Raw genomic sequence first — 25,950 nt, forward strand, 5'->3', positions numbered from 1 at the left:
GTGAATCCTCTCACCCCTGCACCTCTGGCCTGTACCCAGTTCTGTATGCATAAATAAAACAGTCTTTAAAAGAATACAGAGTTTCCAATGGGACATCATCATTCAAGCCCTCTATCTCTGTTTTTTAAGTGAGTGGCACATTCTTTGGAGTATCCTTGTTTATGACAAATATTTTTTAACTGTATGTAGATTTGGTTTCTGCAAATGGATTAAAATCATGAGGAGACAAATGTGAATGAGATAAAAAAAAATCAACTGAGTAAATTTCATTAGTGAATTGCTAGGAATATTTAATTTTTTATGCACTAAAATATCAAGTGCATAAAGATAAATTTACCAAATGACCTGATTTAGCATGGCATTTTCATGGGTCTGCTCTTCTATGGATGAGTGTGGCTTTGTGTTTGTAGCATTGTTGTGTAAATTTGGAATTCGCTGGCAAAGAAAGTTTGCACAGTGAGAAATATGGGTCGTTCAGCGGTTCTCTTCAGTTTATAATGGGAAAGTATTAGTGACAAGAGGAATCAGAGATGTTCTGTTCCACTGCCCTCATTTTTTAAATGAAGACTGAGAATGTGAGAGACCAGAGAGACCACTTCTTATTTCCCAGCTTCCACCACAGCAAACTGCTGTTTCTGTGCCTTGGTCTAGAAATGATTGTATAAACCATTATTGTGTTCCAATAATGCAGAGGACTCTAAGTCAGTTGTAGAATTTGGGGATGGACAGACAGATACATCTGTGCCCTCCTGCAGATTAAAAGTGAAACAGCAGTCATGCAGATTGAGGTTTGAGGGACAGATATAAAGAAATTATCTGCACAGATTGAATTTGCAAATAGGACTAAAATTAACTGAGGGAGAGGTTAAGTTCTTTTAAACACTGGGTGGAGAGTTGGGAAATAAATGTGGAAAAGAGATGGAGAGACAGTGCATTGTTAAGCTAGTGACAAATTCAAGAAAACATTTCTGCCACAGATTCCTTTTCTCCAGGGGAACAGTTGGATAAATTAAAGTTTTTTAAAAATTAAATGTATCTTTGTCTTACAAGTTTTGAACTTATACTTAGTCCTGAGAGAAAAATACTTGGTGGGCATCATTAAATATTAATCTTTAGAGATCAGTTTAGCAGTGATTTAGTCAGGTTGGAACAACTTTTAAGGAACCAATTACAATAAAGGTTATGAAAAAGAAGTGGAAGAAACCCAGGGAAAATATTAGAATTTTTGCAGGAAATTCTGGCTAACAGGCTTGTTGAGACTTAAGACAGAAATAAAAATAGGTTCTTTTGATGAGGATATAAGAAATGGTAAAAAGCAAAACCCAAGGTTACTAAAATTGTTAGGAACCTACCTTTTAAGTTAATACTTCCTTGTTAATATTTATATGTGTTTGATTAAAAGATAGATAATAATTAGGACAAAATATTCATCTTACAGTCACCTTGTAAAATTTATATAGAAATTCCATAAATTTCAATATATATTTGGGGGACTGAAAGTAATTTTTTTTGCATAGTAGGTCTGTTTATATCAACTATTTAATATAGAGAAAAACTAAAATAATTGAATTTCTAACAATAGAGATTAGTAATATAAACTGTGGCATAACTAAAATGAGAGAATTTCCATATACAATCTTAAGTGATCGGAGTGGCCATCTTAATATAAAATTGGAGTATATATAATTGCTGTTGCATAATGATCCACACCTGAACCTTCTATATTGTGCAATGTTCAATAAAAATAATTTTAAGTAAATAATAATTATGGTGGATGTTAGAAAAAACAAGACTATCTAAATTATATTTTGTCATCACTTTGACTTACTAAATTATGTGGCTCCTCTTGAAAACAAGAGGATGTTTGTAAATGTATCCTTCCTACTTGCAATCAGTGACTTGATGGGCCAAAAAAAGAGATTATTTCAAACAAGAACTGGAAGAAATAACCCTTAAATAAGGCTACTGTGTTTATTTTTAATGTGTTGCTATTTTTCTTTTAATATTTTTATTTTGCAAATTTCCTAAGAATGAAATAAGCCAGGACCATATTTCAAATGCCACCTGTCAAGAATCTGCTTGCATAATTAAAAATATAAATTATAAAAATATATTCTTTTTCCATAAACAGCATAGTTTATGCTTTCGTGCCTGTTGATGTTGTTTTAGAAATTTAAATCTGTGCCTCCTGGGAAGAGCCAGTAGGATCTGAATATCCCATGCGCTGCTTCTTCCTCCCAGGACCCTGTATGCTGCTCCTTTCTCCTGAGGCCTTGGAGCCGGAATGCACATGCATTTCCTTGGGCATCCTGCTCAACTCCATCCTCTGCTCCTCGCTTCTCACTGGCCTTAGCCCAGGTGTCTGGGGGGGGGGGGGCAAAACATGCATGTTGTTTACTCTTCCTCACTTTTTTCTCTCTTATCTGTCCAGAACTACCCAGACATTTTTAGTGGGAAATCATTCCCTAGTGCCTTTCTCACTCATCCCTCATATAGAATCTACAATTAAATGGGGATTTCTAGCTCTGGCTGAGAACATAACCCTCTCGTTCCCCACACCTCTGGCCTGTACCCCAGTTCTGCATGCACAAATAAATAAATCTAAAAAAAAAAAACCAACTCAGGCCTTCATCTTAAATGCACCTAAACTTTGTTTAGATGCATGAAGTCTGATCATCTTAACATTCTGTCCATACTTTTAGTATTCTTTTACATCCTTGTGAATATTTTGACAGTACAGGCTTTCCCCGCTCACGTGTGGTCATCATAGCTCTCCCACCACCAAACCACCCATAATTCCCCACCATTGTGCCACTCTAATTTGCTCACTAACCAGAGACCAAAGTACTATTTGAAAATAAAAATAAAAGCATTCTATTCCTTAAAGCCTTTGATTATCTTCTGATTATACCTACAGAAAAAAAAAATCCCAAATCCAAATCCAGCCTCTCGATCTTACTATGCCTACCTCTCCACCTCTCCATGCTCAATGTGCGCGAGCCTGGCTCGCCTTTACTTCTCCTGGGCTTCCCCAGGCTTCTGAGACACCTGCCACTGCCCCCCTTCACCGCACCTCCCACTTCCCCACCCTCTGCTCTGTTTTCACCTGGTCCATTTGTTTCTTCTTATTTCCCAGTCAATTATCACACGCAGGGACCCTTTTCTGGGACTTCAAATCTAAATTTAATTCTTCCTATTCCTTTTTTAAAGCCTGTATCATAGATTTGCATTGTCATTTTGTGGGTAGCTACTTTATTTATATAGACTTTCTTGATAAGCAGAAGCTGTCCAGCCCATATTCCTTAATGTTTTATTTACCCATTGACCAACACATAGTAGGGATCCAATACATTATTGTCAAGTAAATGAGTAAAAGAAAGAAAAAAATGAAGTGTAGTAAATAATTAAAAAACATTCAAAAGTAAAAAATGCAATTTTAATACTTATCACAGAAAACTGTATTAAATCATCCTTTTTAAATCTTTTTAATTAGTGAAATTATTTGGTTATGATTCCATTTTTAGCTAAGATTTGGGAAAAAGGAAACATTCATACATTCCATGAAAGAGGAACATTTTCTGTGTCACTTTTATTTATCTATTAAATATTTGTTGAATGACTAAGAGGATTAGTATAATTATTATGGAAAGCAGTCCAGCTAAATGTATTTAAAAATATCAGATTGTTTTTATTGACCCAGTATTTCCACCTAAGAATTTGTCATAAGGAATAGCTCTAAATATGGAAAAGGTTATAAATTTAAAGATACTCCTCGTAGTGTTATTTATAGAAGTAAAACATTGAAAACCACCTAAATGCCCCTTAAAGCAATAGCTGAGTAAAGCATCACATATCCGCTAGAAAACATATGAGTAACAACACATAAACCAAAGGTTAGGATAATAGAATGACTTCAACAATGTTAACAGTGCTAATGGAAATAAACAAAGAGTAGAAAGTTTTATAACAATGTTTACAAATCCCACCCACAGGGAAAAAAGACTGGAAAGAAATACGTCAGGCTGTTATGACTACAGGTGGTTTCCTTTTCTTCAGTTCCATATTTTCTTTAACTTGCACTTATTTGTTACAAAAAATATAATTGTATTAAATCATGGTGTGACATATCTTGTATGTTGAGACTCCATTTAAATGCATTTTTAGTGTACTTAAAGAAATCCTGACCCTTACATGTTGTAATCCTTTTACTGAAATCTGTGTTCTTTTTCAGGGTGACAGAAGCTTTGCTGAAAGTTGCCATGCTCATGGATTAGATCATTCATCCTCTTGGCAGGATCAGGGTAGCTTCCTGTCTAGTCCACGATTTTCACACTTGAACTGTAAGTAATGAAGTCCTGTACCAGTTTTTAAATTGGATTTAAAAAAAAAAATGCAATTCATGGAAAAATTAAAGTGGAAGGCCAGAACATGATAGTAATATTCATGTTGTGAGTTTGAAAATAATTCTCCTTATGAAACATACAGTTAATGATGTCGAGTATATTTATAACATTACCCATTTTACCAAAAAAAAGGTGGAATACCTTCTTTTTAAAATTTTACACTTCTCAGAGAAACTTAAGATGAATCAGCCATAGTAATTTTGGATGAGTGGGTAAATTCATTTAGATGGTATTAAAATGCAAATCATCAATAAGTAGTAAGTCTTTGCATAGAACTATGCAGAAATACCTAAACTTTTGCAAAGAATAGGATACTAATATTAATTTCAGCGGAATTTCATTCTGTGGATATAGTGTAAATGTGAAAATGCCTCATTATCAAGTTGCAAATTTGTTGACCCAGGATACCATCACCTTCTGTCTCCTTTCTTCTCTTCCTACCTCTTCAGCTCAATGTAGCATCCATAAATAAACCTTCAGAATCTATAATTTTAAGTATGGTTTCTGTTATGAGAACCCACATGCAATACCTTTTCCCTTCCTTTCTCAAAAAAAAAAATCACGTAATTATTTGTCATTTGAATGACTTTTTATTTACTTCTCTCAGACAAGAATGAACTCTGTGGTGTTAGAAATCATGTTCACCACCATTTTCTCAGTATTCTTCATAATAATTGGCACTCAATACATGCTCAATTAATGTTGGATGTATGAGTATGTAAGCTGTTTAAGTTCTCTTTTGTCCAAATGTTATTTAGTGGATTCTCATTTAGATACCCATTTTGGTTTTCAGTTTAGCATGAGCATAGAGTCTTACACATTAAATTTGACAATGCTGTCCTTTTAAAAAGGTAAGTTGCTATAAAAGAAAATACCAAAATAAGCCATGAGGAAGTAGGTCAAATTCAAAAGTGATAGCTCTCATTTTTGCTGATTTGTGGGTTCATTGAATAAATATTTAGCAGTTTCTGATCAATGTTTTGGTTTTTATTATATCATGATTATTTTTATTTCAAAAGCTAAGCATTTCTCGTCCCCATCCTAATCTTTTCACCAAGTGATTTTATGTATCTGCATAAACCCTCTGCTATTCTAATCTGGCAATCACCCTTCAATATGGATCATATATCAAGTTGGTTGTGATAACTCAGAATCTCATACACACATAGGCCAGTTTTTAAATTTTTCATATTAAGCAATGGAAAATTTTATTCAGGTCTGTCTGATATATGTGTAAACATGAAGGAAGAATTTAGGGGCAAAGCACCACTAAACTTCAGAGCATCCCATCCATTAGCTATTCAATAGCTTGGGGACAAAGAGAGCCACAGTGTGAACATGGAGGTAACAGTGCTGCTAATTAATTTTGCCATAATGACTTTTATGAGATTTCATGGAAAGACACTTATAAGGAGATAGTCCAAAGACATTAGCGTGGAAACAATCAAGATGTTTGGAATTTTAGCTAATATTTTGACAGATAGACACTATCTGGCGTCTCACTCAGTTGCATTTCATGGACAGCTGTGGTCATTTCTCTAAGATACTTTTCTCACTGGCAGCCATAGGTCTCTATATAACTATAGTGAACAAAGGGAAATGAAATTAATTGAGAATAATGCGTTAAAGCACAGCACTAAGAAGCTAAAGCCACTTCAGCACAAGTTCAATCCTCGCCCCAGAGTGACCCACATGGTGTGTCAGACCTCTCCTGATCCACCCGCTACTCCCCTCAGCAATATACTTCCTCAGTTGGCCTGTTCTGCTCCCCATTCTGTCTCTGGTGAATCTTCTCACCGCCCCTGCTCCTCTGGCCTGTACCCCAGTTCTGTATGCACAAATAAATAAATATTTAAAAAAAAGAAGAAGAATAGGATGAATCATCATTGAAAACATAATTTGCACAAGAAATTACTTAGGGAAGTCAATATTTAAACTCTCAAAAGGAAAATTTTACTTAAAAAGTAAAAATCATTATTAACTTATTTTGTTAGTCAATTTACTATTGATAGTTATTAATTATAGACATATAGTTATTGAAAAGTTTTGTTTTATGGTCTTCCTCCAACACCTATTTCTGTGTTTTCTAGGGTATATTTTATAATTTTGATGATAAGTACCTTATTGTTAATCATTTTAAGTGGTTGAATTGAACTTATTCTAGAAATATTCATTCTTTTCTGCTTTTCTGATGGACCTTGAGTTGTCTGTACATTTTTCATAATGTGGTAGTTTAGAACTGGAATAAAGTTACCAAATACTTCTCCATATTTGTAGCATAAAATCAACCTTACCTTAACTATAGGAATTTTCCTATAATTGTTCTTTAACATTTTCTTTAAACTCCAGCAAAGAAAACAGTGGGCTGTATAGCAAGTTGAAGATACAGAGAAAAAAAAATATCTTTTAAAATATCATTAATACCTCAGAATGTTAGAAAAAATATTATGTATATTGAACATAAGAACAAGATCCTCTGCAAAGTAAGCATAGGCTAGAGGACAAAGACATTTAAAACATGACAAGATATAGAGCTATCAAACAAAGTTGAGAAAATCACAAAAAGTAGAAGGAAAATAAAAAGTGTGAACAATAGATATTTAGAAAATCAACTCAAGACGGACCATACATAATTAGTGAGACTCTTAGGAACAGAAAAGAAAAGTGTGTAGATTAATAGGGCCCATCCATGGAGTACCAGCAGCTGAGCAGTAATCTTGAGATTTTTTTCACCCACTCACTGTTCTGATGCCATGTTTCTCAGAATCCATGCCTTCCTTGTGCTTGCCTCAGTCTTTTTGTAGAAAAACACCAAAGAATGGTAGGTAAATAGCTTCAATTTCTGTTTATCTAGAAGCATACATCTTACACTCACACTTGACTGAGACTTTGGCTAGCTATAAAATTCTGGATTGTAAATGATTTTCTTTCTAAAACTGTTGCACAATTATGTTCCAGAACCCAGTGTTGCTGTTAGGAAGCCTATGTCTTCTTGTGTTGACTACCATGCCTTTGAAATGATCTCTACCAGTTGCTCCCCACCCCTACCCATGGCCCTGGGAACATTTTAGGATCTTTGTAACCCCAGTGAATATTGTGGTGATTTGCTTCTTGCAGGTCTTGTTTTAATCAGTTGTCTCACTCTTTGCTGAGTGAATCGTTTTAAACTTTAATTTTCTCACTTGTAAGGAAGAAAGGAAAGATACCATCAAGAAAACCTTTAGAAATTAAATAAAAACTGTTATTATTCAATTTAGTTCAATAATTGGAAAGAAAAAAAAAAACTACTAATGAGTATAAAGCAGATCTAACCAAGCAATGAGAAATTAAGGATAGTCATAGAAAAGAGCAAATAAAAGAAACAAAGCAAAAATAAAAACATAGCTCAGTTAATAATCCCAGAGGAAAAAAATGAACAGGAAAAGAAGCATTATCATTATGTATCAGTTAGGGTTGTGTGCCATATTTACATAGTTATAACATAAGCACTATTCACATAACTGAAAGTTGAGATGTGAATGTATTGGGAGGATGACATGAGGGGAAGTGGACAAGTGTAGATAAATTTATAGGCCAACCAATTAGAAAATAGCAAAATAAGCTTCTTTGTCTCACTAAAATGAAAGTAAGTATAGAAAATAGAGCTAAAAGAGTTAATTGTGGTTGACTTTAGGGAGCGGGATTGGGAGGGATTGAACAAGAGACTACTGTCTTTCTTTGGTTATGTTTGATATGTGTATGTCAACCTTAGCTAAAAAAGATTCTTATAAAAATAGTGTTTGACTAAGAAAAGCCCAGTTTTTAATGTCTGACTAGCAAGTGTTGCATTTTCCTGTTCACTTCTGAATGGAGCATGAAGCTGGGCTTTCCAGTTTAGAACAGTTGAGAGTTGTATGGAGACTTGAAGAATGGATAGCTGTGGGTCCTGAGCAGACATGAGCTTATGAGCCTACAGAATAGGCTCCTTCTTACTCACGTTCAAATTTGGACTGGATGAAGCCCTTTTGTCTATGCTGTGGACGCTAAGACATTCATTCTGCTGACTTAGGTGCCCTGTCATACTCTGACCAAACTAAAGTGTAGAATCACTGACCATGGAAAAAACAAAGGAAATGGGAAAATACTGCATAATTTGTGGTCTCTGAAATGATCCAGCATTAATGAAAGTTTGTTTTAAGTAGTAATTTATGTCAGCTTTGTGTAGTTCAGGTCAATTCAAGAAAAGGTAGATTCCTTCTGCCAGGAAGAAGGGAAGAAATGTATAAATTGTAAGTTTATATTACCATTGGAAATAGAAACACAGAAATCCATTATTTAGAGCCATGATTACTACAAATTTATCCTGGCTAGCTAGAAGTTATGGCCATGTTTCAGGACACTCTTTTAGAAGACTTGGATTCCATTACCTTAAGCCTTTAGACAGTGGGGGCTTAGTAAGAGAGACTCATAATACCAGCTTTTGATACTCTCATTTTTGCTTTTATAAGTAGTGACTGACCACTAGTCTCCATGTATAGCTCCTTTTAGGCTAAAGGCATACAACTTCAGGACAGGGCCTTCACTGCTGGGGCTGAGATCAGGCCAAATTTGAATGAGGTCTGTAATAATCTGGTGACTTCTCATCAGATTTCTTTGAGATTAAAATACTTGTTTGCAGATTTTGTGTCTCTAAATTAAACTTTTAAATAACTGCAAACTGCAAATTTTCTAGAACTCTAAAACTGTTGTAAACAATTTTTATTAAGATAAATGATAGGTTACCCCCAAAAGAAAGAGCTATGTTTTTTTTCCCTTCTCATGGATGCAGTGTTATCTAAGGATTATTATGAGAATTGGAAATTAGTCTTACATATAAGTTTAATTTGATATTCTCAGAAAGGCAGATCAATGAAAGTTACTTAAAAAGAACTTTATTGTATTTCCTTACCTCAGTTTATATTGCTGTAAAAGAAAAGTTAGTATTTTCAATGTTTGTTTTGAGGTACCTTTAAGTAGAAGTTTAAATCCCTCAGATGAAATATAATTAATTCACAGAGAGTATAGCACACTCTTTTCACTTCATAATTATACTTCAGGGTCCACTCGGATAACTAAATAGACTCTTTCATAAGTAATTTACCCACAAACTTATAGAATAGATGCCAAAGATTTATAGGACTGAAAATGCTGGTCTGCTGCTAAGATAAGAACATTCCTATCTCTTAAAAATCCCTAAGTATATTCTCTTGTTCAAGTAATATTTCCTAGGAGGCTCTGAGCAAGACTTTCTGACTCGGGGGGTGTGGTAGTGAGCAAAATATAAAAGGTCAGCTGGTTTCAGGAAGAGACAGGTAGTAACAAATAAGTAATTTCACATACTCCTAGCCATGAAGATGAAATGATACAAAGCACCTGGATGGCATGAATCAATAACTTAAAATTGGGGTGGAGGGAGTTTTTCTGACACTGTTAGTAAAAGGACTCTAGAGAAGAAAGAGGGGAGGTCTGCGAGAGAGATGAAGCACTATGTGAGGTCATAGATCAAGGAAAGTTAATCAGGTTGGCGTAGGGGTTAAGGTCTCAGGGGATCCTTTTCAGCCACATTCACATCTGCATTTTGTATAAGCTCACTCATTGACTATGAGTTGGGTTTGGTGGAGAACGAGGGGATTATACAGGAGAGTAACAATCTGATTTACTTTTTTTTTAGAGATTTATTTATTTATGCGTACAGAAATGGGGTACCAGCCAGAAGTGTGTGAGAGGATTTACCAGAGACAGAATGTGGAGAAGAACAGACAGATGTACTGAAATATACTACTGAGGGGAGCAGTGGGCAAGACAGGAGAGGTCTGCTGCACCATGTGGGTCATCTCCCTGGCCAGGGTTTGAATTTGTGCTGCAGTGGTTGTGGTAGCTTCATAGTGCTGTGCTTTAGCCCGTTGTGCCAACTATTGCACTACCCATTGCCCTGGTTTACTTTTTAGAAAGATAAATTGCATTATGTTGTGGAGAAGGGGGCAAGATATAAACAGGAAGAGAGAAAATGACAGCCTGGACTGGGGTGTAAGTAATGGTGATGGTATAAAGTTTAAGGACTTTGGTGAATTTAGAGGGTAGAATTAACAGAACTTTACTCTTAAATTGAATGAGGAGCAGGCAGAACTAAAGAAGAAGGGAACCAAGGTTTGAGGTTTGAGAAACTGTACAGATGGTTACAAGATGGTTCCAACTGGGGATTGTTCAATTTACAGAAGTGATACACTTTGTTCTTAAATGATTTTGCCAACTGTAGGCAGAGGCGGGTGGTATTCTGGGCACTTGTAAGGTAGCCTGAGCTCAGTGCTGAAGTTTGACATGTCAGGTGTGTTAAATGCATACTCCACTTACTACCCTCTTACCATGGGTTTATTGGAACTTAATGTTATTGTAAATTGAGGAACACTGGTGTATCATTTCCAAAATGAGAAAAGAGTAAGGGTGGGGCAGACATCAGAGATTAGGAATTAGGCAGAAGATTTCTTTTTTAGTTGGATATAGGTCTCTGGAACTCGGAAGAGAGGTAAGAGGTAGTAGAAAATAGTAAACCTGGATTCCAGCCCCTTTTCTGTAACAAAGTGGACTCTGTAAAAAAGGAGGTGTTTCACAAATGTGTACAGTTCTGTATACTCTGTGTTATTGTATACTGGCCACGCATACATCTTCTATTTCAGATATTCTTCAAAAAAAATGATTATATTCATCTAGGTTTATTTTTCTTTTTTATCTTGACAGCTTTTACTCAAAGAACCTTTGCTCCAGATTCACCATTATCCAAGGAAGATGCCACAAGTTTACCAATGGATGGAGCAAGTCCACTGTTCAGAAAGGAAGAATATGAAAGCAAAAAATGCAAAATGTAATGAGTTGCTTTATCTGAGTGTTTCCCAAAGAGTGGCCTTTCCGACACTGCCCTGTTGGCCAGATCCTCTGGCAGTGTCGTCTGTCGCTTCTGCTCTTCGGCATTGCCAAACTCTGAGATAGTGCTACAGTTGGTCTTTGCAAACGATATAAATTAAACAAATCCAAATCATATCAACTCATGAGTGATATGCAACTAACTTATTCTCAATTTATGGCAACGTAGTGGTCTTCTTTACTTTGCACTTTCCTTTTTCAGGTGTGATCATTCAATGATTGGGATGTATAATTGAGGCTTTTCAAAAAGGACTCTAAGAAGGAGGAGAAATGAGTTCCCCTTGAAGCAGAGGTGGTCAGGACTTTAAAGTCAAGGAGCATTTATATACAAGTGATCTTTAAAAAATGCTTTCTACCTAATAAATTGTCATGTGTTACAACATGTCATAGAGCTATGCATCTATACCATTATCCCACTTTGTAAATGTTCAGGAGTGTTACCATCCATCATTTCAGCAGCCTATTACTACCAATAGTATCTTAAAGTTATTTCCAAACATCAACTTTTAGTAACAATAAAGGATGTACAAATGATACCTGAATTGTAGTGCATTGGAAAGAATTCGTGGCGATATTCAGTTGTTTATCTTTTTGTGACCAAAGATGCCACCGTGTTGACCCTAGTCATATCGTGGATTGTGTTTGGTTTGCTCTGCCCAGAATCACAGGAACAAACCCATGTTCGTGTATATTTGGATATTACCTATTTCAACACCTCAGCTTTGTCAAAGCGTTTTTAAGAATATACCTTCTTATGTGCTGTTCTCTGGTTGAGAAAGATTTCGATGAAGCGCTCAATAGTGGCCAACACCCAGGAAGTGAATCGCCCTGGGTCATGGTAGAGGGATCCTCACCCCCGACCTCCCCTTCCTATATAGAGAGAGGGCAGTAAACTCACACCTTCATTTTGTGACCACATTCTGTGTTTGTTAAAGTAGACTGACTTGTTCAATTTCTCACATTTCATACAGATCCTCAATTTCCTCTGAAAACATATTTTCCTGACTTTTTATACTTGAATGTACAGAAGAAGAAATGGCACTCTCCCCATGACCTTCAATGCAATGGTTACCTCAAAAGGCACAGTTGCTTTATATCCAAATATATATGTGTGTGTGTGTGTGTGTGTGTGTGTATATATATCTCTATATATAGAGATATATACACACACATATGTGTGTATGTATATATACACACATTTATATAAATTATTGTTATTAAAATATATATATATATATATATAAACACACACTATAATATACATAAGTTCTGAGAGTATAGGCATACATTTTACCATTTCTTCATTCCAAGAAAGTCTTTTGAGCCCCTGCTCTAGGCCATTGTATTAGGATGGAGCAAGGATAAATAAAATCAGGTGTTCATGCCCCTAAAGTTTTTGACATTAGGAATTACAAATAAAGGGGTGATGTGTTTGGGCTAGCTGAAGAAATTCTGAATTGGACAACATTAAACAAGTTTTGTTTTGCTTTGTTTAACCTCAGGACTTTGAGCTGTTAATGTACTAATAATGAGCACTCTGAGGTTTCACTGGGAGTATCCCTTTGTGAAGGAGCAGCTCATAACCCTGGTATTTCTCATAACTTGTAGTGCTCCATAGTAATATTTCCATTGACATTGTGACCCACACTGCAACATTTTATCAGGAGAAAATAAGAGAGAGAATGACAGGTTTCACTTAAATCCTATGGAAAAATATTAAATAGCTTTTTCCTTGATACATTAGGAGAAACTGCACACAGCACATTCTGGTTAATAGAAACTGATCTTAACCATTATAAGCACATCTTTGGTCACTTAAAAAAGTAGATTTATTAACTAGTAACAACAAATGTTGGCGAGGATGTGGTGAAAAAGGAACTCTCCTGCACTGCTGGTGGGAATGTAAACTAGTACAACCACTATGGAAAACTGTTTGGAGGTTCCTCAAACTGCTAAACATGGAGCTTCCTTACGACCCAGCAATCCCACTGCTAGGTATCTACCCAAAAGACACAAAAATACTGATTGAAAAAGATACTTGTACCCCCATGTTTATTGCTGCTTTATTTACAATTGGAAAAAAATAGATTTATGCCCCTCCCTGGTGGCGCACCAGGTTGAAGCACAACACTGTGAAGCTAAAGCTACTTCCACATGAGTTCGAACCCCGCTTGCCCTGGAAGTGATCCACATGGTGTGGCAGACCTTTCCTGGCCCACCCACCCCTCAGCAGTGTAGTTCCTCAGGCTGTCTGTTCTGCTCCCCACTCTGTCTCTGGTGAATCCTCTCACAACCCCTGCACCTCTAGCCTATACCCTAGTTCTGTATGAACAAATAAATAAATCTTAAAAAAAAAAAAGATTAGGTCAGGCCAGGTAGGCCTGAAAGTTTGTTAGCTCAGATTACCTTGAATACATAATAACTGATGATTTTATAGCAGAATAGAAAGGAATCTTACCAAGGACCTTTTTAATCTAAAAAAAAAAAAAGAAAGAATAAAGCCATTTTATCATAGTATTAAAAGCCCTGTGCTTTAAGTGTCTGACCTTAAGTAGGAACCCCCCCCAAAACTTCAAGGGCTTTTTTTTTTTTAATTATATTGTATTTTTTTAATTGAGGTGACTTTGGCTTGAAACACTATGATTTAGGGGAATTTGTTCATACTTCTTTAGATCAGTGTCACCAGGCCACCTACCAAACCGCTCTCTATCCTCTACCATGGACCCCTCTCCTTGTTCTTCCTTCACCCATCCCTTCCAGTAGCCTCAATTCTTAGTCATATTCCTAGTTTGTTTTGGTTTAGTTTTGTCTGTTCCTTTGTTTGGTTTCTCTATTATCACCGATGAGTGAAATAATCTGGGATTTGTCTTTCTCCTTCAAAGTCAGCTTTTTATGAGCAACAATTTTGTCAAAGTTCCTTGGTTTTTTGTTTACATGTATTAAATCCAAGGAGCTGTCCCCTCTGAGGATTTTTCCTATCTCTTGCAGTCACCATAAACTTGAGCTGGAAATCAAAAGGAATGCTAAGGAAACACTAATAGCTTGAATTTTACATTTCAAAGCCTCTGATTTTCCTTTACTCACCCCTTTGGCAGGAGAATGTGATATCAACCCCATTGAGTTGTGGCTGGTCAGCCATATTACTTGTAGCACCAGGACATTGGAAGGGATAAACTTGTTCTTAATAATGAGCCTGGTCCAAGACTTAATTCGAAGATTGACCTTTTTGGTTTAATAATTTTGATTCTCCTGGCCATCTTTCTCCCTAAACACACTAAACTTCCATTGAAGTTACGGAAGGCCACAGAGGGGAGAAACACAGCTGGGAGAAATCTGGCTGGATATTCTGCCCATTGGCCAAGGTCATTATTATTTCCTTGACTAGTGTCTGGTTTGTAGGTTGGAAACCAGTTGGTTATATAACTTGCATCCAGTGTCCCAGAATCACCAACTTTTGTTGTTACTAGTTTACATGTTTTTAATGAAGAGATAAAGTCTTCATTAACGTACACAGTGCTGTGCTGAAGACATTTAATTGAAAGATTCATGAATAAAAACTGTATATTTAGTTAAAAAATCAGATTATTTTTCTTCTGTCAATGATGGTAAATGCAGTTTTCCATTTGATTCTCCAGTCAGTGACATACCAAGTATATTTAGAGTCACAATAATGGCGATATTTTCTCTAATCTATATTGATTAGATTGTTTCAATGAGATCAAAATCTTACATATACAGTAGATGATGTATTTCCTTAGCCTTTTTAAAGAATGGATACTTCAAATTGTCTTATTCAATACTTGCGATATAAACTAAGCCACACTTCCTATGCTAGCCAAGAATGTGAATGATCACTGAGTAAGTTATTCTTTTTCCAAGATTCTTATGCCCCCTCCTCAAACTGTCACAGTATTTTCTCTCCATTTAGAACAAAACAAATCAGATTTTTTTTTTTTGCCATGGCCTTCAAATGAGGAAGCTTTCCTCACGAAAGCATCTGGCTTTCTTGGACTAAAACTAAACCATGAACCTTAAGCTGGAAAGTAAATTTGGGAAAGTTTGTATATAAAGACATTTCATGCACCAAAGTATGATATAAAAATAGTTACATCTTTCAGCTTGTGAATTCTCAAATGTTTAGCAATAAAAACATATCAACTTATCCCTACTTGAGAAAAGAAATTTAAACCATGAAAGATTCCATTTTGCCTCACTACCATACAAAACACAACACTACAAATTTCAGAGACCCTCGCTTTTTATTAGTAACAGTGTTAACCAGGCTGCTGTGCTCTGCTCTGCTCTGCTCTGCTCTGCTCAGCCTGTCCTCAAGTTCTAACCTCCAGCTTAGTTCCCCGCTGTGGTAGGCTCCAGCCTTCCTAACCCCACTCACATACCACAGCACTCAGGCCCCCACCAGGTCAGTTCCTGCTGTTGACTTCTAAAGCTGAGTTAGTGTATATAACCCATCATGAAGACACAGAGCCTTCTACTCCTCGGCCCCCAACAGCCCATTAGAAAAGGATATAAACTACGTGTGTCCGACTAATCTCACGGGGAAACCCTTGAAATACTTCGGTGTCAGTATCTTTTCCATCTTCCTCAGCACAGTTTGTACCAGGTGGTACAAAGCCCTGTGACTTTTGTGGATGTGAACTGACAACCTTGCTCTCTGCAGGAATATACTGGGTTTGGAAATACAGCACTATATCAGTTTCCTTTCACGAGGATGATTGACTCTATATAAACCGATGATCTCTACCTTTCAAAATGTAGACTTATGCCTTTCAGCATATAAACAGGAATGCGGAGGAAAAAATGCTACTCTATTAAAACTAACTCCATAAAATATTTATCACCTAAAATTCATACAATAATGTGCTATGTTTTGAAGAGTTGAAATTGCACAATTCTCATTCCCTAGAATGAATGCTCCGTTTTTCTCAAACTGGCAGATGCTGGACATTCATGCCCAGATTCTCCATAGATCTCCCACGCTTTGACATCCTCTCATTTTTCATTCTTTAGTAAAGCATTTTGACTGGCAATATTTAAATAAAAACAGACGTTATAATTTATTCTTAAGTACTAGAGGTCTGTGTCATCTTAACTGTATTCTTCACTGGAAATAAAAGATCAGAACACTGGCTTGAAGCAATATTTTTTAAACAAAATTAGTGGATATTAAACTACCAACAGCTCACATGTTATAATTTAAATTTGAAAAATATATTATTCTGAGGGAAAGAAAGATAATATTATATGTTCATTAGTTAGTCACTAATTGACAGTCTCCTTTAAATTCTGATTTAATATTTTCTTAAAATTATACATTTTTTTTTAAACAAGGACAAGCCTGATTTTTATAGTATCAGGTTTTCCATCAAATTATTGTTTCCTTTTGTTTTTCCTTTGACATTTTCAACTTAGAGTCAGGTGTATTTTAGAGTCACATAAAGCTAACAAGAATTCAAATGGCTTTAAAAAGCCCCAAACACTTGGCCAACAGTGTGAAAACTGATCCTTCAGGATAGCACCTTCCTCTTCGTTCTTGAAATATTATATTTCAATTGGAAATATTTCTCCCCTCGAAGTGTCTCACTCTCATTTCTTTCTCTCGGATCCATGGTCATTTGCTCCAGGATCCTGAGACACAATCTGAAGCCCTTTCTCAGGGCCTGTCTGTGGAATGGAGTCACATAAAGGGTTCCGTGGCAACATAAAGGGTGAGATTAATACTTGAAACACTGGTCATTTTCTCATGCAGTGCACTCGTGTGTTAGCCAGGTGTGAATGGCTTCTCTGTGTGATAATGCACAGCTGTTATTTTAGTCTAGTATTTATATGGGCTTCAAATATCACCAGACCTTATTATCACTTTCTTTACCTCAAAGCTAAAAGAGCAATTTCCAAAATGTGTGTCATTTTGGACGTAGGATTTCAAATCTAAATTTTTATTATAGCCTAGACCCTTTACAAATTTTTCTCTTTTCCTCTTCAGTTCTTGAAGCCAGCTATTATCAGATCTACTGCCTAGCTCCTATTCAGTGCTATCCCTAGGGTAGTGGTAACACTCATTGAGATTTTGTTTGCCCTTTGTTGCTGACACTTAGCTGGGTAAGGGAGTGGAGGATGGCAGGAGTTCTGTAAAATGATAGGAACATAGAGGAAGCCTGGTTGCCTCCAACAACACACATTTGAAATTATTTACGTGAAAGAATCAGCTGCAGGAGCGCTCCATCCTTTATCTGGTGCAGGATCCTGGGATGCACCATTGTGAGAAGCCCTGTCGAATTTGATGGGCATGTAACATCACACATCTGATGCAAGTCGCATCAGATCCTTAATATGCTTCACAGGCTGCCTCCGGGAAGTTTGGGTCTGGATGCAAAGTAGTCTCCTTGCGTCTGTTTTTCAGTCTTTGGTCTGTGCTTGTCATTTCGGATTTTCATTTCATTTAGAATGTCATTAATCTGACTCTTGGAGTGGGCTTGATTTATGGCTCAACGTTTTGAAAAGTTCCCGTCATACTGAACCTCAAGCTCTCAGTTACCAGAAGTCAAGTATCCATGGCGGCAAAGCCATGTAACACAGTGGCTTGAGGAAGGTTGGGCAGTTAAAAGAAGTTTGGAGAAACCTAGGGATTTTTGCCTTTTTTCTGGGCTAAATAAAATGGATGCATCAGTTCTAATGAGGCACTTCCTGCCCAGAGTCACTGGCAGAGCAGCAGCCTCCCAACAGCTGCAAGCTTGAGAGGCCCTGTGCTGCTGGCCAAGGTTCATTCTGTGCTTTGACGAAGACCACAGCCAGTGTGCACCGTAGAAAGTTTCCATTTTTTTCCACTGGAGAACTCTTTTGTGAGGTTAGTTTGTCCCAAATTAACAGGAGTGGTCATTGCTCATTTTTCAAATTTTAACTGCTTATACACTGACTGATTAGGCTCCACTGAGAGCAAGCCATCATTTTCATTGAGGAAGATACAGGACTGACATTCCTTCGAGCCCTGCTTCTTGAAGCTTGTCCCAAATGGGCAGCAGCATCTGGGAATATGGTATGGAACACTCTATTGGTGGTTGTCTCCAGACCCAGTGACTTGGAAACTCTGGGGGTGGAACCAGCAGTCTGGGGTGTAAGAAGGCCTCCAGGAGATGCTCATCAGTGTTCCAGTTCCGGAGTTGAGCCTTGTAGGTTCATTTGATTTTAGTCTTCAACTTGTAGTCTCTATCCCAAAAGAAAAGCAAAAGCAAATGCTTCTTTGTTCCAGGGGATGTACAGAGGTACCTTTTTAAAATTTGATTTTCAATGTCATGTGTCCTCCCAGGTGTGCAAGCTCGGAATCCAGTCCCCAGGGTAACCAAGGTGAAGAACTTAAACAGGATGCCAGAGATGCTTGATTTGATGCTAGAGGTCACATCCTTGGCTGCTCTTCGCCAACTTCCACTGTCCAGAACTCCTCACTGGTTCATCAAGATCATCACCAAAACATCCAGTTAAGCAGACAGAGAGGTGCACCTCTCCTCTGCATTGAAGAGCAAAATTAGTTATTTGATGATAAAAAGCCTGTGGACTTCTAAGGGCTAATTTCTAACCCCTTTCCTTCTCCTTTTCAGGAATGTGGGGACAGTCTGGTTTGGAGCATTAGTTCCGCATTAGCATTTTCACATGTAATGCCCTTCCCTCCTGTCAGTACCAGTGGCTCACAGACATCCTCTGTGTTTCAAAGTGGATGGATCCCTCTCTGACATTGTCATCTTAAGAACAATTTTCAATCAATCTCTACTAGATGTTTCATCCAGCCTTTCCTCGCTGTCCGCAGCTAAGATCAGGAATTGTATCTTTCCATCTTTTTGTCCTTGAACAACTGCTAATTAATAACTAATATACTGTCTTGCCATTTCATCTTATGCTTTGTACTTCCCATTAAAATATATCCAGAATTCTCTGTACTGCCCATGAAAGTCTATACAGAATTCTTCATACTTCTCATTAAAATCTATCCAGAATTCTCCAGTTCTAAAATAACTGACACTTTCCAAGAACACCTCTTGATTTCTGACAAGCAGGCCAGACATTAAAGTGTGCTTTTCTGAAGAGTACTTAGTGAGCAACTAGAGTATGATCTGCCTTATTCAGAGGCCTTGCTAAGGACCCAAAACCCCTCTCTCCCTAGCCAGTTGCAGCAGTGAAGGCACTGACATGTGTAGGTCTTGCATGAATAACAAAGTCAAGTGAGTCAAGAAAAATGCATACCCCGTCAAGCTGAATTTAAATTCTTTTAATTTCTTATCAGTTTGGAGTGTATATCAAGTAGTGAGTTACATTATTTTTAATACCCTACAATAATATACAAATGTACATTTTTATACCTTCTACTATCTGCTTTGGAAAGTTTCCTCACTACTGAATAGAGAATTTGCCAACAGAGTATTTGAAACACGCAAGTTACTCAGTGATAGTTGCAGTCTACTTAGGAAAGTATTGTTCCCATTAATTCAACTGATTTCTATCCATTTATTCATTCATCAATTAGTATGAACCTCAGAGATGTGTCTAATTTTATTGAATTGGCCAAAAATGTCTTCTGTATATATTTCCAGTCTTAACCTTGTAAAGTTAAAGAATTTAGCTATAATTCTCTCCTATGATGCTCTGAAAAAGTTGATTAGTTGGACATACATGTTTAAATGTACAAACATTTCATATTCCTGGCCACCACTTACAATCGCTATATACAACTGTAATACACAATTTGAAATGGACATAGCTATATTTGTGTACTCACTTTGCAGATGCTAAACTTCCATACCCATCAATATTTTGCTGTTAATTGCTCATCTCAGAAAAAGGAATGAAAGTAAACTTTTAATTTTTTTAAAGATGTATTTATTTGTGCATACAGAACTTGGATATGGGCCAGAGGTTTGGGGGCAGTGAGAAGATTCAACAGAGACAGAGTAGGAAGCAGAATAGGCTGATTGAGTGAAACACACTGCTGAAGGGAGTAGCAGGCGGGTCAGGCGTGGTCTGCTGTGCCATATGGGTCACCTCCCTGGCCAGGGATTGAACTCATGCCGAAGCAGCTACTGCTGATAGCTTTGCAGTGCTGAGTTTTAACCCACTGCATCACCAAGGAGGGCCCAAAGTAAACTTTTTTAAAAGTAGGTAATTAGTCACATATGTTTAGATAATGTCAAATAATACAGGAAGATAGCCAAGACCCTTACAATGTCTTTGATCTCTCTTAAACACTAAAGATGAAAGATCAATTTGGAGATAGCCATTGAACCCTAAAAAGATCCTTCTTATTTTAATATTTTGCTTTTGGGTAAACTTTAATTTCCAAAAACATGGATCTTGTGTGTGTGTGTTGAAAATGTATCTTTTGTTGGGCATTATGTGAAAAGTAGCTTCAAATTCTAAGAACCATTACTGACAATGGGTTGAGCTTCTCATAGACATATGTCATGTGAGAACAATTCACTTCTGGAGTCACTGAGATCCAGATGGCCAACTGAATGACTGCCATGCTCTGTCTGCAGTAACCTCGAGATCACTGCTTTGGAGCTGTGACCATGTGTTCTGCATTTCTGATACTGACGCCCATGATTGAGGTCAGATGTTCTCTACCCTTAATTTTGCCCATTGGGACTGTTTATATTTTTCAGTGGGATGTACAGTTGTAGACCCTGTTACCACAGTGCTGCTATAGAAAAATTTTCCCATGCCATGCTCATTCAAGTAGATGTTCAGGCTAAATTTTCATTAAATAATTAGTGTTTATTGCTTTTCTCAGAGTGATTACAATGGAACTGGACACTAATAGGTATCCAAAGGACACCAAGTTAAATCTTCCTGGCTCCATAACCTGAGTGTTATGTGTTGAAACCATGGATGTGTAAGGAATATTCTTTTGCATTTCCACATGTCAGAAAACACACTGGAAGCCTCCCAACTTGCCTAACGTGATAACTGTTGGTGAGCCAAGTGGGAAGCACTGAGTGAGATTCATGTTTATTTTGATACTTAACTCCAGAACTTTATGGAAATGTTTGATCAATTTTATTAAAGCAACAGTGACTTTAACCAACTGACTAATTGCTTAACTTTTGCTGGTTGCATCATAGAAGGTAATTCTCAAGTTCCCCATAACTGAACATTAAGACCATTTGATAATATTTGGAATCCAGGTAGGACCTGACACAGTAAAACCAAAGTAAAGCATACCACTAATATTCACGGTGCATTTTCTAATAGACATAGGACTAGCATAGAAAAGAAATTGTAATGAATAGCCAACAAGATTTAGTTATTTTTTTTTATTGTTGCTTTGCTCTCAACCTAGCTTTATCTTAACTCTGAATCAGCACTCTATTCAGAATCATGAAAACTACATAGGAAATTGAGCTATGAAAGCAACTCAGGGTACCTAGAAAGCATCTTTATTCAATGCATTACTTATAGATGCTATAACTACTATATTTTCAAACTACAGGATGCTTCACTGGATAGTAAGCACTTTGATAAAGGGCCTTGTTATGCTAGCACAGTGGCTGGCATATTTTAAATGTTCAGAATGTATTTTCTAACTGAATTAACCACACCAATACTCTCAACTATTCCCTACTACAGTAAGAAAGTGTTTATCATCTGACCTTGAGAGCCAAATTTGTACTTGCTTGCTTGCATTCATGAACATTCAAATGCCAGTGTCCTTGGAATATCTGGGTAAGGGCTTCAAATATGCCTTTTTTTTAACATTTATTTATGCATACAGATATGGGGTACAAGCCAGAGACAGAGTGGGGAGCAAAACAGGCAGATGTACCAAAATACACTGCTGAGGGGAGCAGTGGGCAGGTCAGGAGAAGTCTGCTGTGCCATGTGGGTCACCTCCCTGGCTGGGGATTGAGCTCATGCTGTAGAGGCTGTGATAACTACTACATAGTGCTGTGTTTTAACATATTGCACCACCAGGGAGGGCCCAAATATTCTAAAGGGCATGAGTGGCACATAAACCACACCAGTCTGGTAACAATGCTAGGTCACCAATATTAATGACTAATTTGCTAATGAAATGTAACTCAGTTTTCCACAATCAGTAAAGTATCTAGTATGGTGACATGCACTGTTTCCCTTAGTTTAAGTAGACAGTTCAGGCCTGAGATTGTATTGGCCATCATATTTATAGATTTTTCTAGAGATTCCCATCATCACCACATAGCTCACCCAATACTTTTTCACTGCATAGTTAACATTGAACAATAATCTTGAGGTTATAATGTCACTCCCTTATGTCTTAAGTTAACTTTGCAGTATGGTATTTTAGGGAAAGCAGAGAGACTGAATTGTAAGAATTTCTTCAGGGAAAATAAATTATTTGAAGAAATAGCATCAAGTGTTCCATAATTGCTGACTTTCCAATATCTTCAAGAAGTTGTGCTTTACCCCTATGCAATATGGTAGTTATATTTTTGCTGGGCCTTATAGGCTTGCCAATACCCAGTTAACGTGTGAATAATTGTGATTTTTGTTCCTATTCATTGTGCTAGCATTACTTTATTTCAGGACATTTGACTTGAGAAACTCAGATCATACGCCAATTTCTTGTCAGTAATTTATACCAACTTGGGCTAAGTGTCTGCTATAAATTCCACTTAGAATTGCATTCTTCCATCCTTCTTTGCCTGTATCTTCACTACTTCTTCTCTCCCTCATTACTATTGCAGCATTTTAAAATTTAGGTTCAAAAGCTTGGGTTTCCCAGCATCTGACATTTTCACCTGTTCTTTAATGTTTGCAATACTGCATTCAGTGTTGCTGAATTAGTACATAATGTGTTTTTCATCTGTCTTTTACAACTCATATTAACAAAGCTTTCTAAGCCTTCTCATATAGCTAGGTATGATGATACAGCTAGAAGGACCTTTTCTCCTGGATTTGGAGTTTTTTATATGGATAATATAAATAGCTTAATATTTATCAGCCTACTAAAGAGAGTACGATTGATGATAAAACTCGGATGCATGCACAGTGAAAGAAACTGTAAACCTTTGAACTTTACTGATGATACTCTAAGAAGCTGTATCCTATGTCTCATGTTTCTGTACAATATAATTATTTGGAATACTTAAGAGTCATCTCCTTCTTCTATCTCCATAGGAAGGCATGAATATAGTTGATATAATCTGTTACTTTTGTCCGAAGGTCATCCAATGTATTGACAGGAGAAGTCACCATCAATCAACCAATAACTGCACTGTAATGAGTGCTATGAAATATGTAAGTGAGGCAAAGTCCCTGTGATTAGAGCTGTTGGTATTCAGTAAACATATGATGAATGAATGCAATCCAACAAAAAAAAAGTTTAAAATTCTATGAAATTCTCTGCATGAAAAGAACAGCACTTTTCCTTTAAAATTGTTCTCTCACACAGACAATTTTTGTTCCTTTCTAGAGGATACTATACAGAATGTTGGTCAGATTCAAAATAGAAGCTTCAGCATGTAAACTCTTATCTTCTTTACACTAGATAATATTTATATTGTTATATCTTCCCAGAGAATTTTAAGAATCACCCCAATATTCATTTTAGGTTTAGATGTGAAAATAAGAGCTGAGGTATTTAAGAACTAGAACTTCTGTGCAGCTAAATGGGTGAATGTGGAAATGTGGTGCCCCAGTTAACTCTTCTGCAGGCTGTCAGACTGTGAGTGTTGTGGTCCAGGGAATCCTGGCTGCTGCTGTTGCCAAATGCCTGCCTGATGCTGGAGCTGCCATTTTGCTCCCTTGTGGATTCTAGCTACGAACTGAGGAAGTTGGACCAAGCAGTCTTCTGAGTCACTTCCAGCTCTGGTAGTCTGTGGTCTACTGTTGAAATGCACCATGGTATTCTTCACAGGATTACAAGTGGGCAGCAAGTAGTCTGAATACCTCAAGGCTCATTCTATGCAATCCCAGACCATCTGTGGCTGATAAGCCTCGCTTGCTAATGATTTATTCAACAAGGGTGTTCTTAAAAAATTATTTTACTTACATAACCCACATCCCTCCCTTTCCATGTTACAGTTTGTTTTAATGGCATAGCACTAGAATCCTCTTCTACCCTTATATTACTCTGTGATTTGGAGTAACATTCTTAACATTATGAGCTCGTGTAAAGCATCTGCACAATAGAATTTACTGGGTCTACTTCAAAAGAACTGTTAGGACACTTTTTATGTAGTAACACATGAGAAGTTGAAGCCAAGCTCAAAACGAGGCACCTTGTGGTTTTCTATGAATCTTACTTCTCTCCCCATCTAGGCCTGATACGTTTCATCTATAAAGCTCTACATTGCACTCTGAGATTCTTGTATCCATTTACTAAACAGCAACAGGTCACCTAAACAGAATCATCAGTGGCAAAACAAATTAGACTCTAGAATTATCCTATTTATTTTGTTAGATAACATTAATTCACCAAATATTGAGTACCGATAACACATATATGATGCTACATGTACATGTATCTTATACACATCACATTGCTATAAACATGCCTTCAGACTTTCATGGTGTCTGGGAGCAAAATGTAGATCCTTTATGTCTAAACTATAATATGTGAAAAAAAATGAAAGATAATGTGTACCACATGCCAACACTCTTCTGAAGTAGTTACCTATTTGAACTTTTAATCTGCACAACAACCCCATGAGGTTGGTATTATTTGTCATTTCATTGTGGAGTGATTCTCACATGAGGAAATTGAAGTAGAGAAGTTGAGTGACCTACTGAAGATTGTGTATCAGTAAGTGTGGAGCCCTGATTTGAATGCAGAGAGCAGTTCCTGAACTCATATGCTTTGTCACTTGCCACATATGCAAATGGCCATTTAAAAATCATTAGGAAAAATCAGTTGCACTGAGAAGTTTCTTTTCTTTTAGCAGGTCCTTTTAGCAGCATTTCTAGGAAGGAAAGGAGAGATAACCACTACACTGCATTAATCAATTTGCTGAGGCTCGATGGCATGTTTGATTTTGATATACCCTTCCTGTAGCTTAAAAGTAGGGGTTCGGGGGTGGGGCAAGAGTGGCCAGGTGGGGAGTTTGAGTCTAGGGCTTGAACAAATTCTGTTTCCTGTCTGCACATGAGCCATTCCGAGTACTTTTTTTTTTTTTAAAGATTTATTTATTTGTGCATACCGAACTGGGGTACAGGTCAGAGACTCAGGGGTGGTGAGAGGCTTCACCAGAGACAGAGTGGGGGGAAGAACAGGAAGATTGAAGAAGTACACTGCTGAGGGGAGCAGTGGGTGGGTCAGGAGAGGTCTGCCACGCCATGTGGTCACCTCTGGGGCAGGTGGGAATCGAACTCATGTGGAAGTGGCTTCATCTTCCCAGTGCTGTGCTTTAACCCACTGCGCCACCAGGGAGGGCCCCAAGTACTTTTTTTTTAACTGCAATATTTTCTGCCCGTAATAAATACATAGTAAGTTCTGCCTAAAGAAGCACCTCTACTAGGAAAAGTGGCTTTTGGTTCAGCAGGGAAAAAACCAAGCCAGAATGGGTGTTAGAAAAAACTGAAGGGAAGCATGAGAAAAGGACAGTGGGAACGGGCAGTTTTTCTTCTGACT

The 25,950-nt window shown here is 37.1% G+C and overlaps 1 protein-coding gene across 1 annotated transcript in view; it reads left to right on the forward strand.

Moving 5' to 3' along the window:
* The window catches only part of LOC105853557 (centrosomal protein of 128 kDa-like), a 68,931-nt gene extending 57,088 nt beyond the window's left edge, over positions 1-11,843 (forward strand). The window contains exons 5-6 of the mRNA XM_012724329.1: positions 4,232-4,340; positions 11,157-11,843. Coding sequence (XP_012579783.1) covers positions 4,232-4,340; positions 11,157-11,284 — 237 coding nt within the window. The 3' untranslated portion in view covers positions 11,285-11,843. The remainder of the gene's footprint in view (positions 1-4,231; positions 4,341-11,156) is intronic.
* The last annotated feature ends 14,107 nt before the right edge of the window (positions 11,844-25,950 follow it).

The sequence above is a fragment of the Condylura cristata genome, unplaced genomic scaffold, assembly GCF_000260355.1.
Source record: "Condylura cristata isolate star-nosed mole 26May11 unplaced genomic scaffold, ConCri1.0 scaffold00013, whole genome shotgun sequence".
In the NCBI taxonomy this organism is placed as follows: Eukaryota; Metazoa; Chordata; class Mammalia; order Eulipotyphla; family Talpidae; genus Condylura; species Condylura cristata.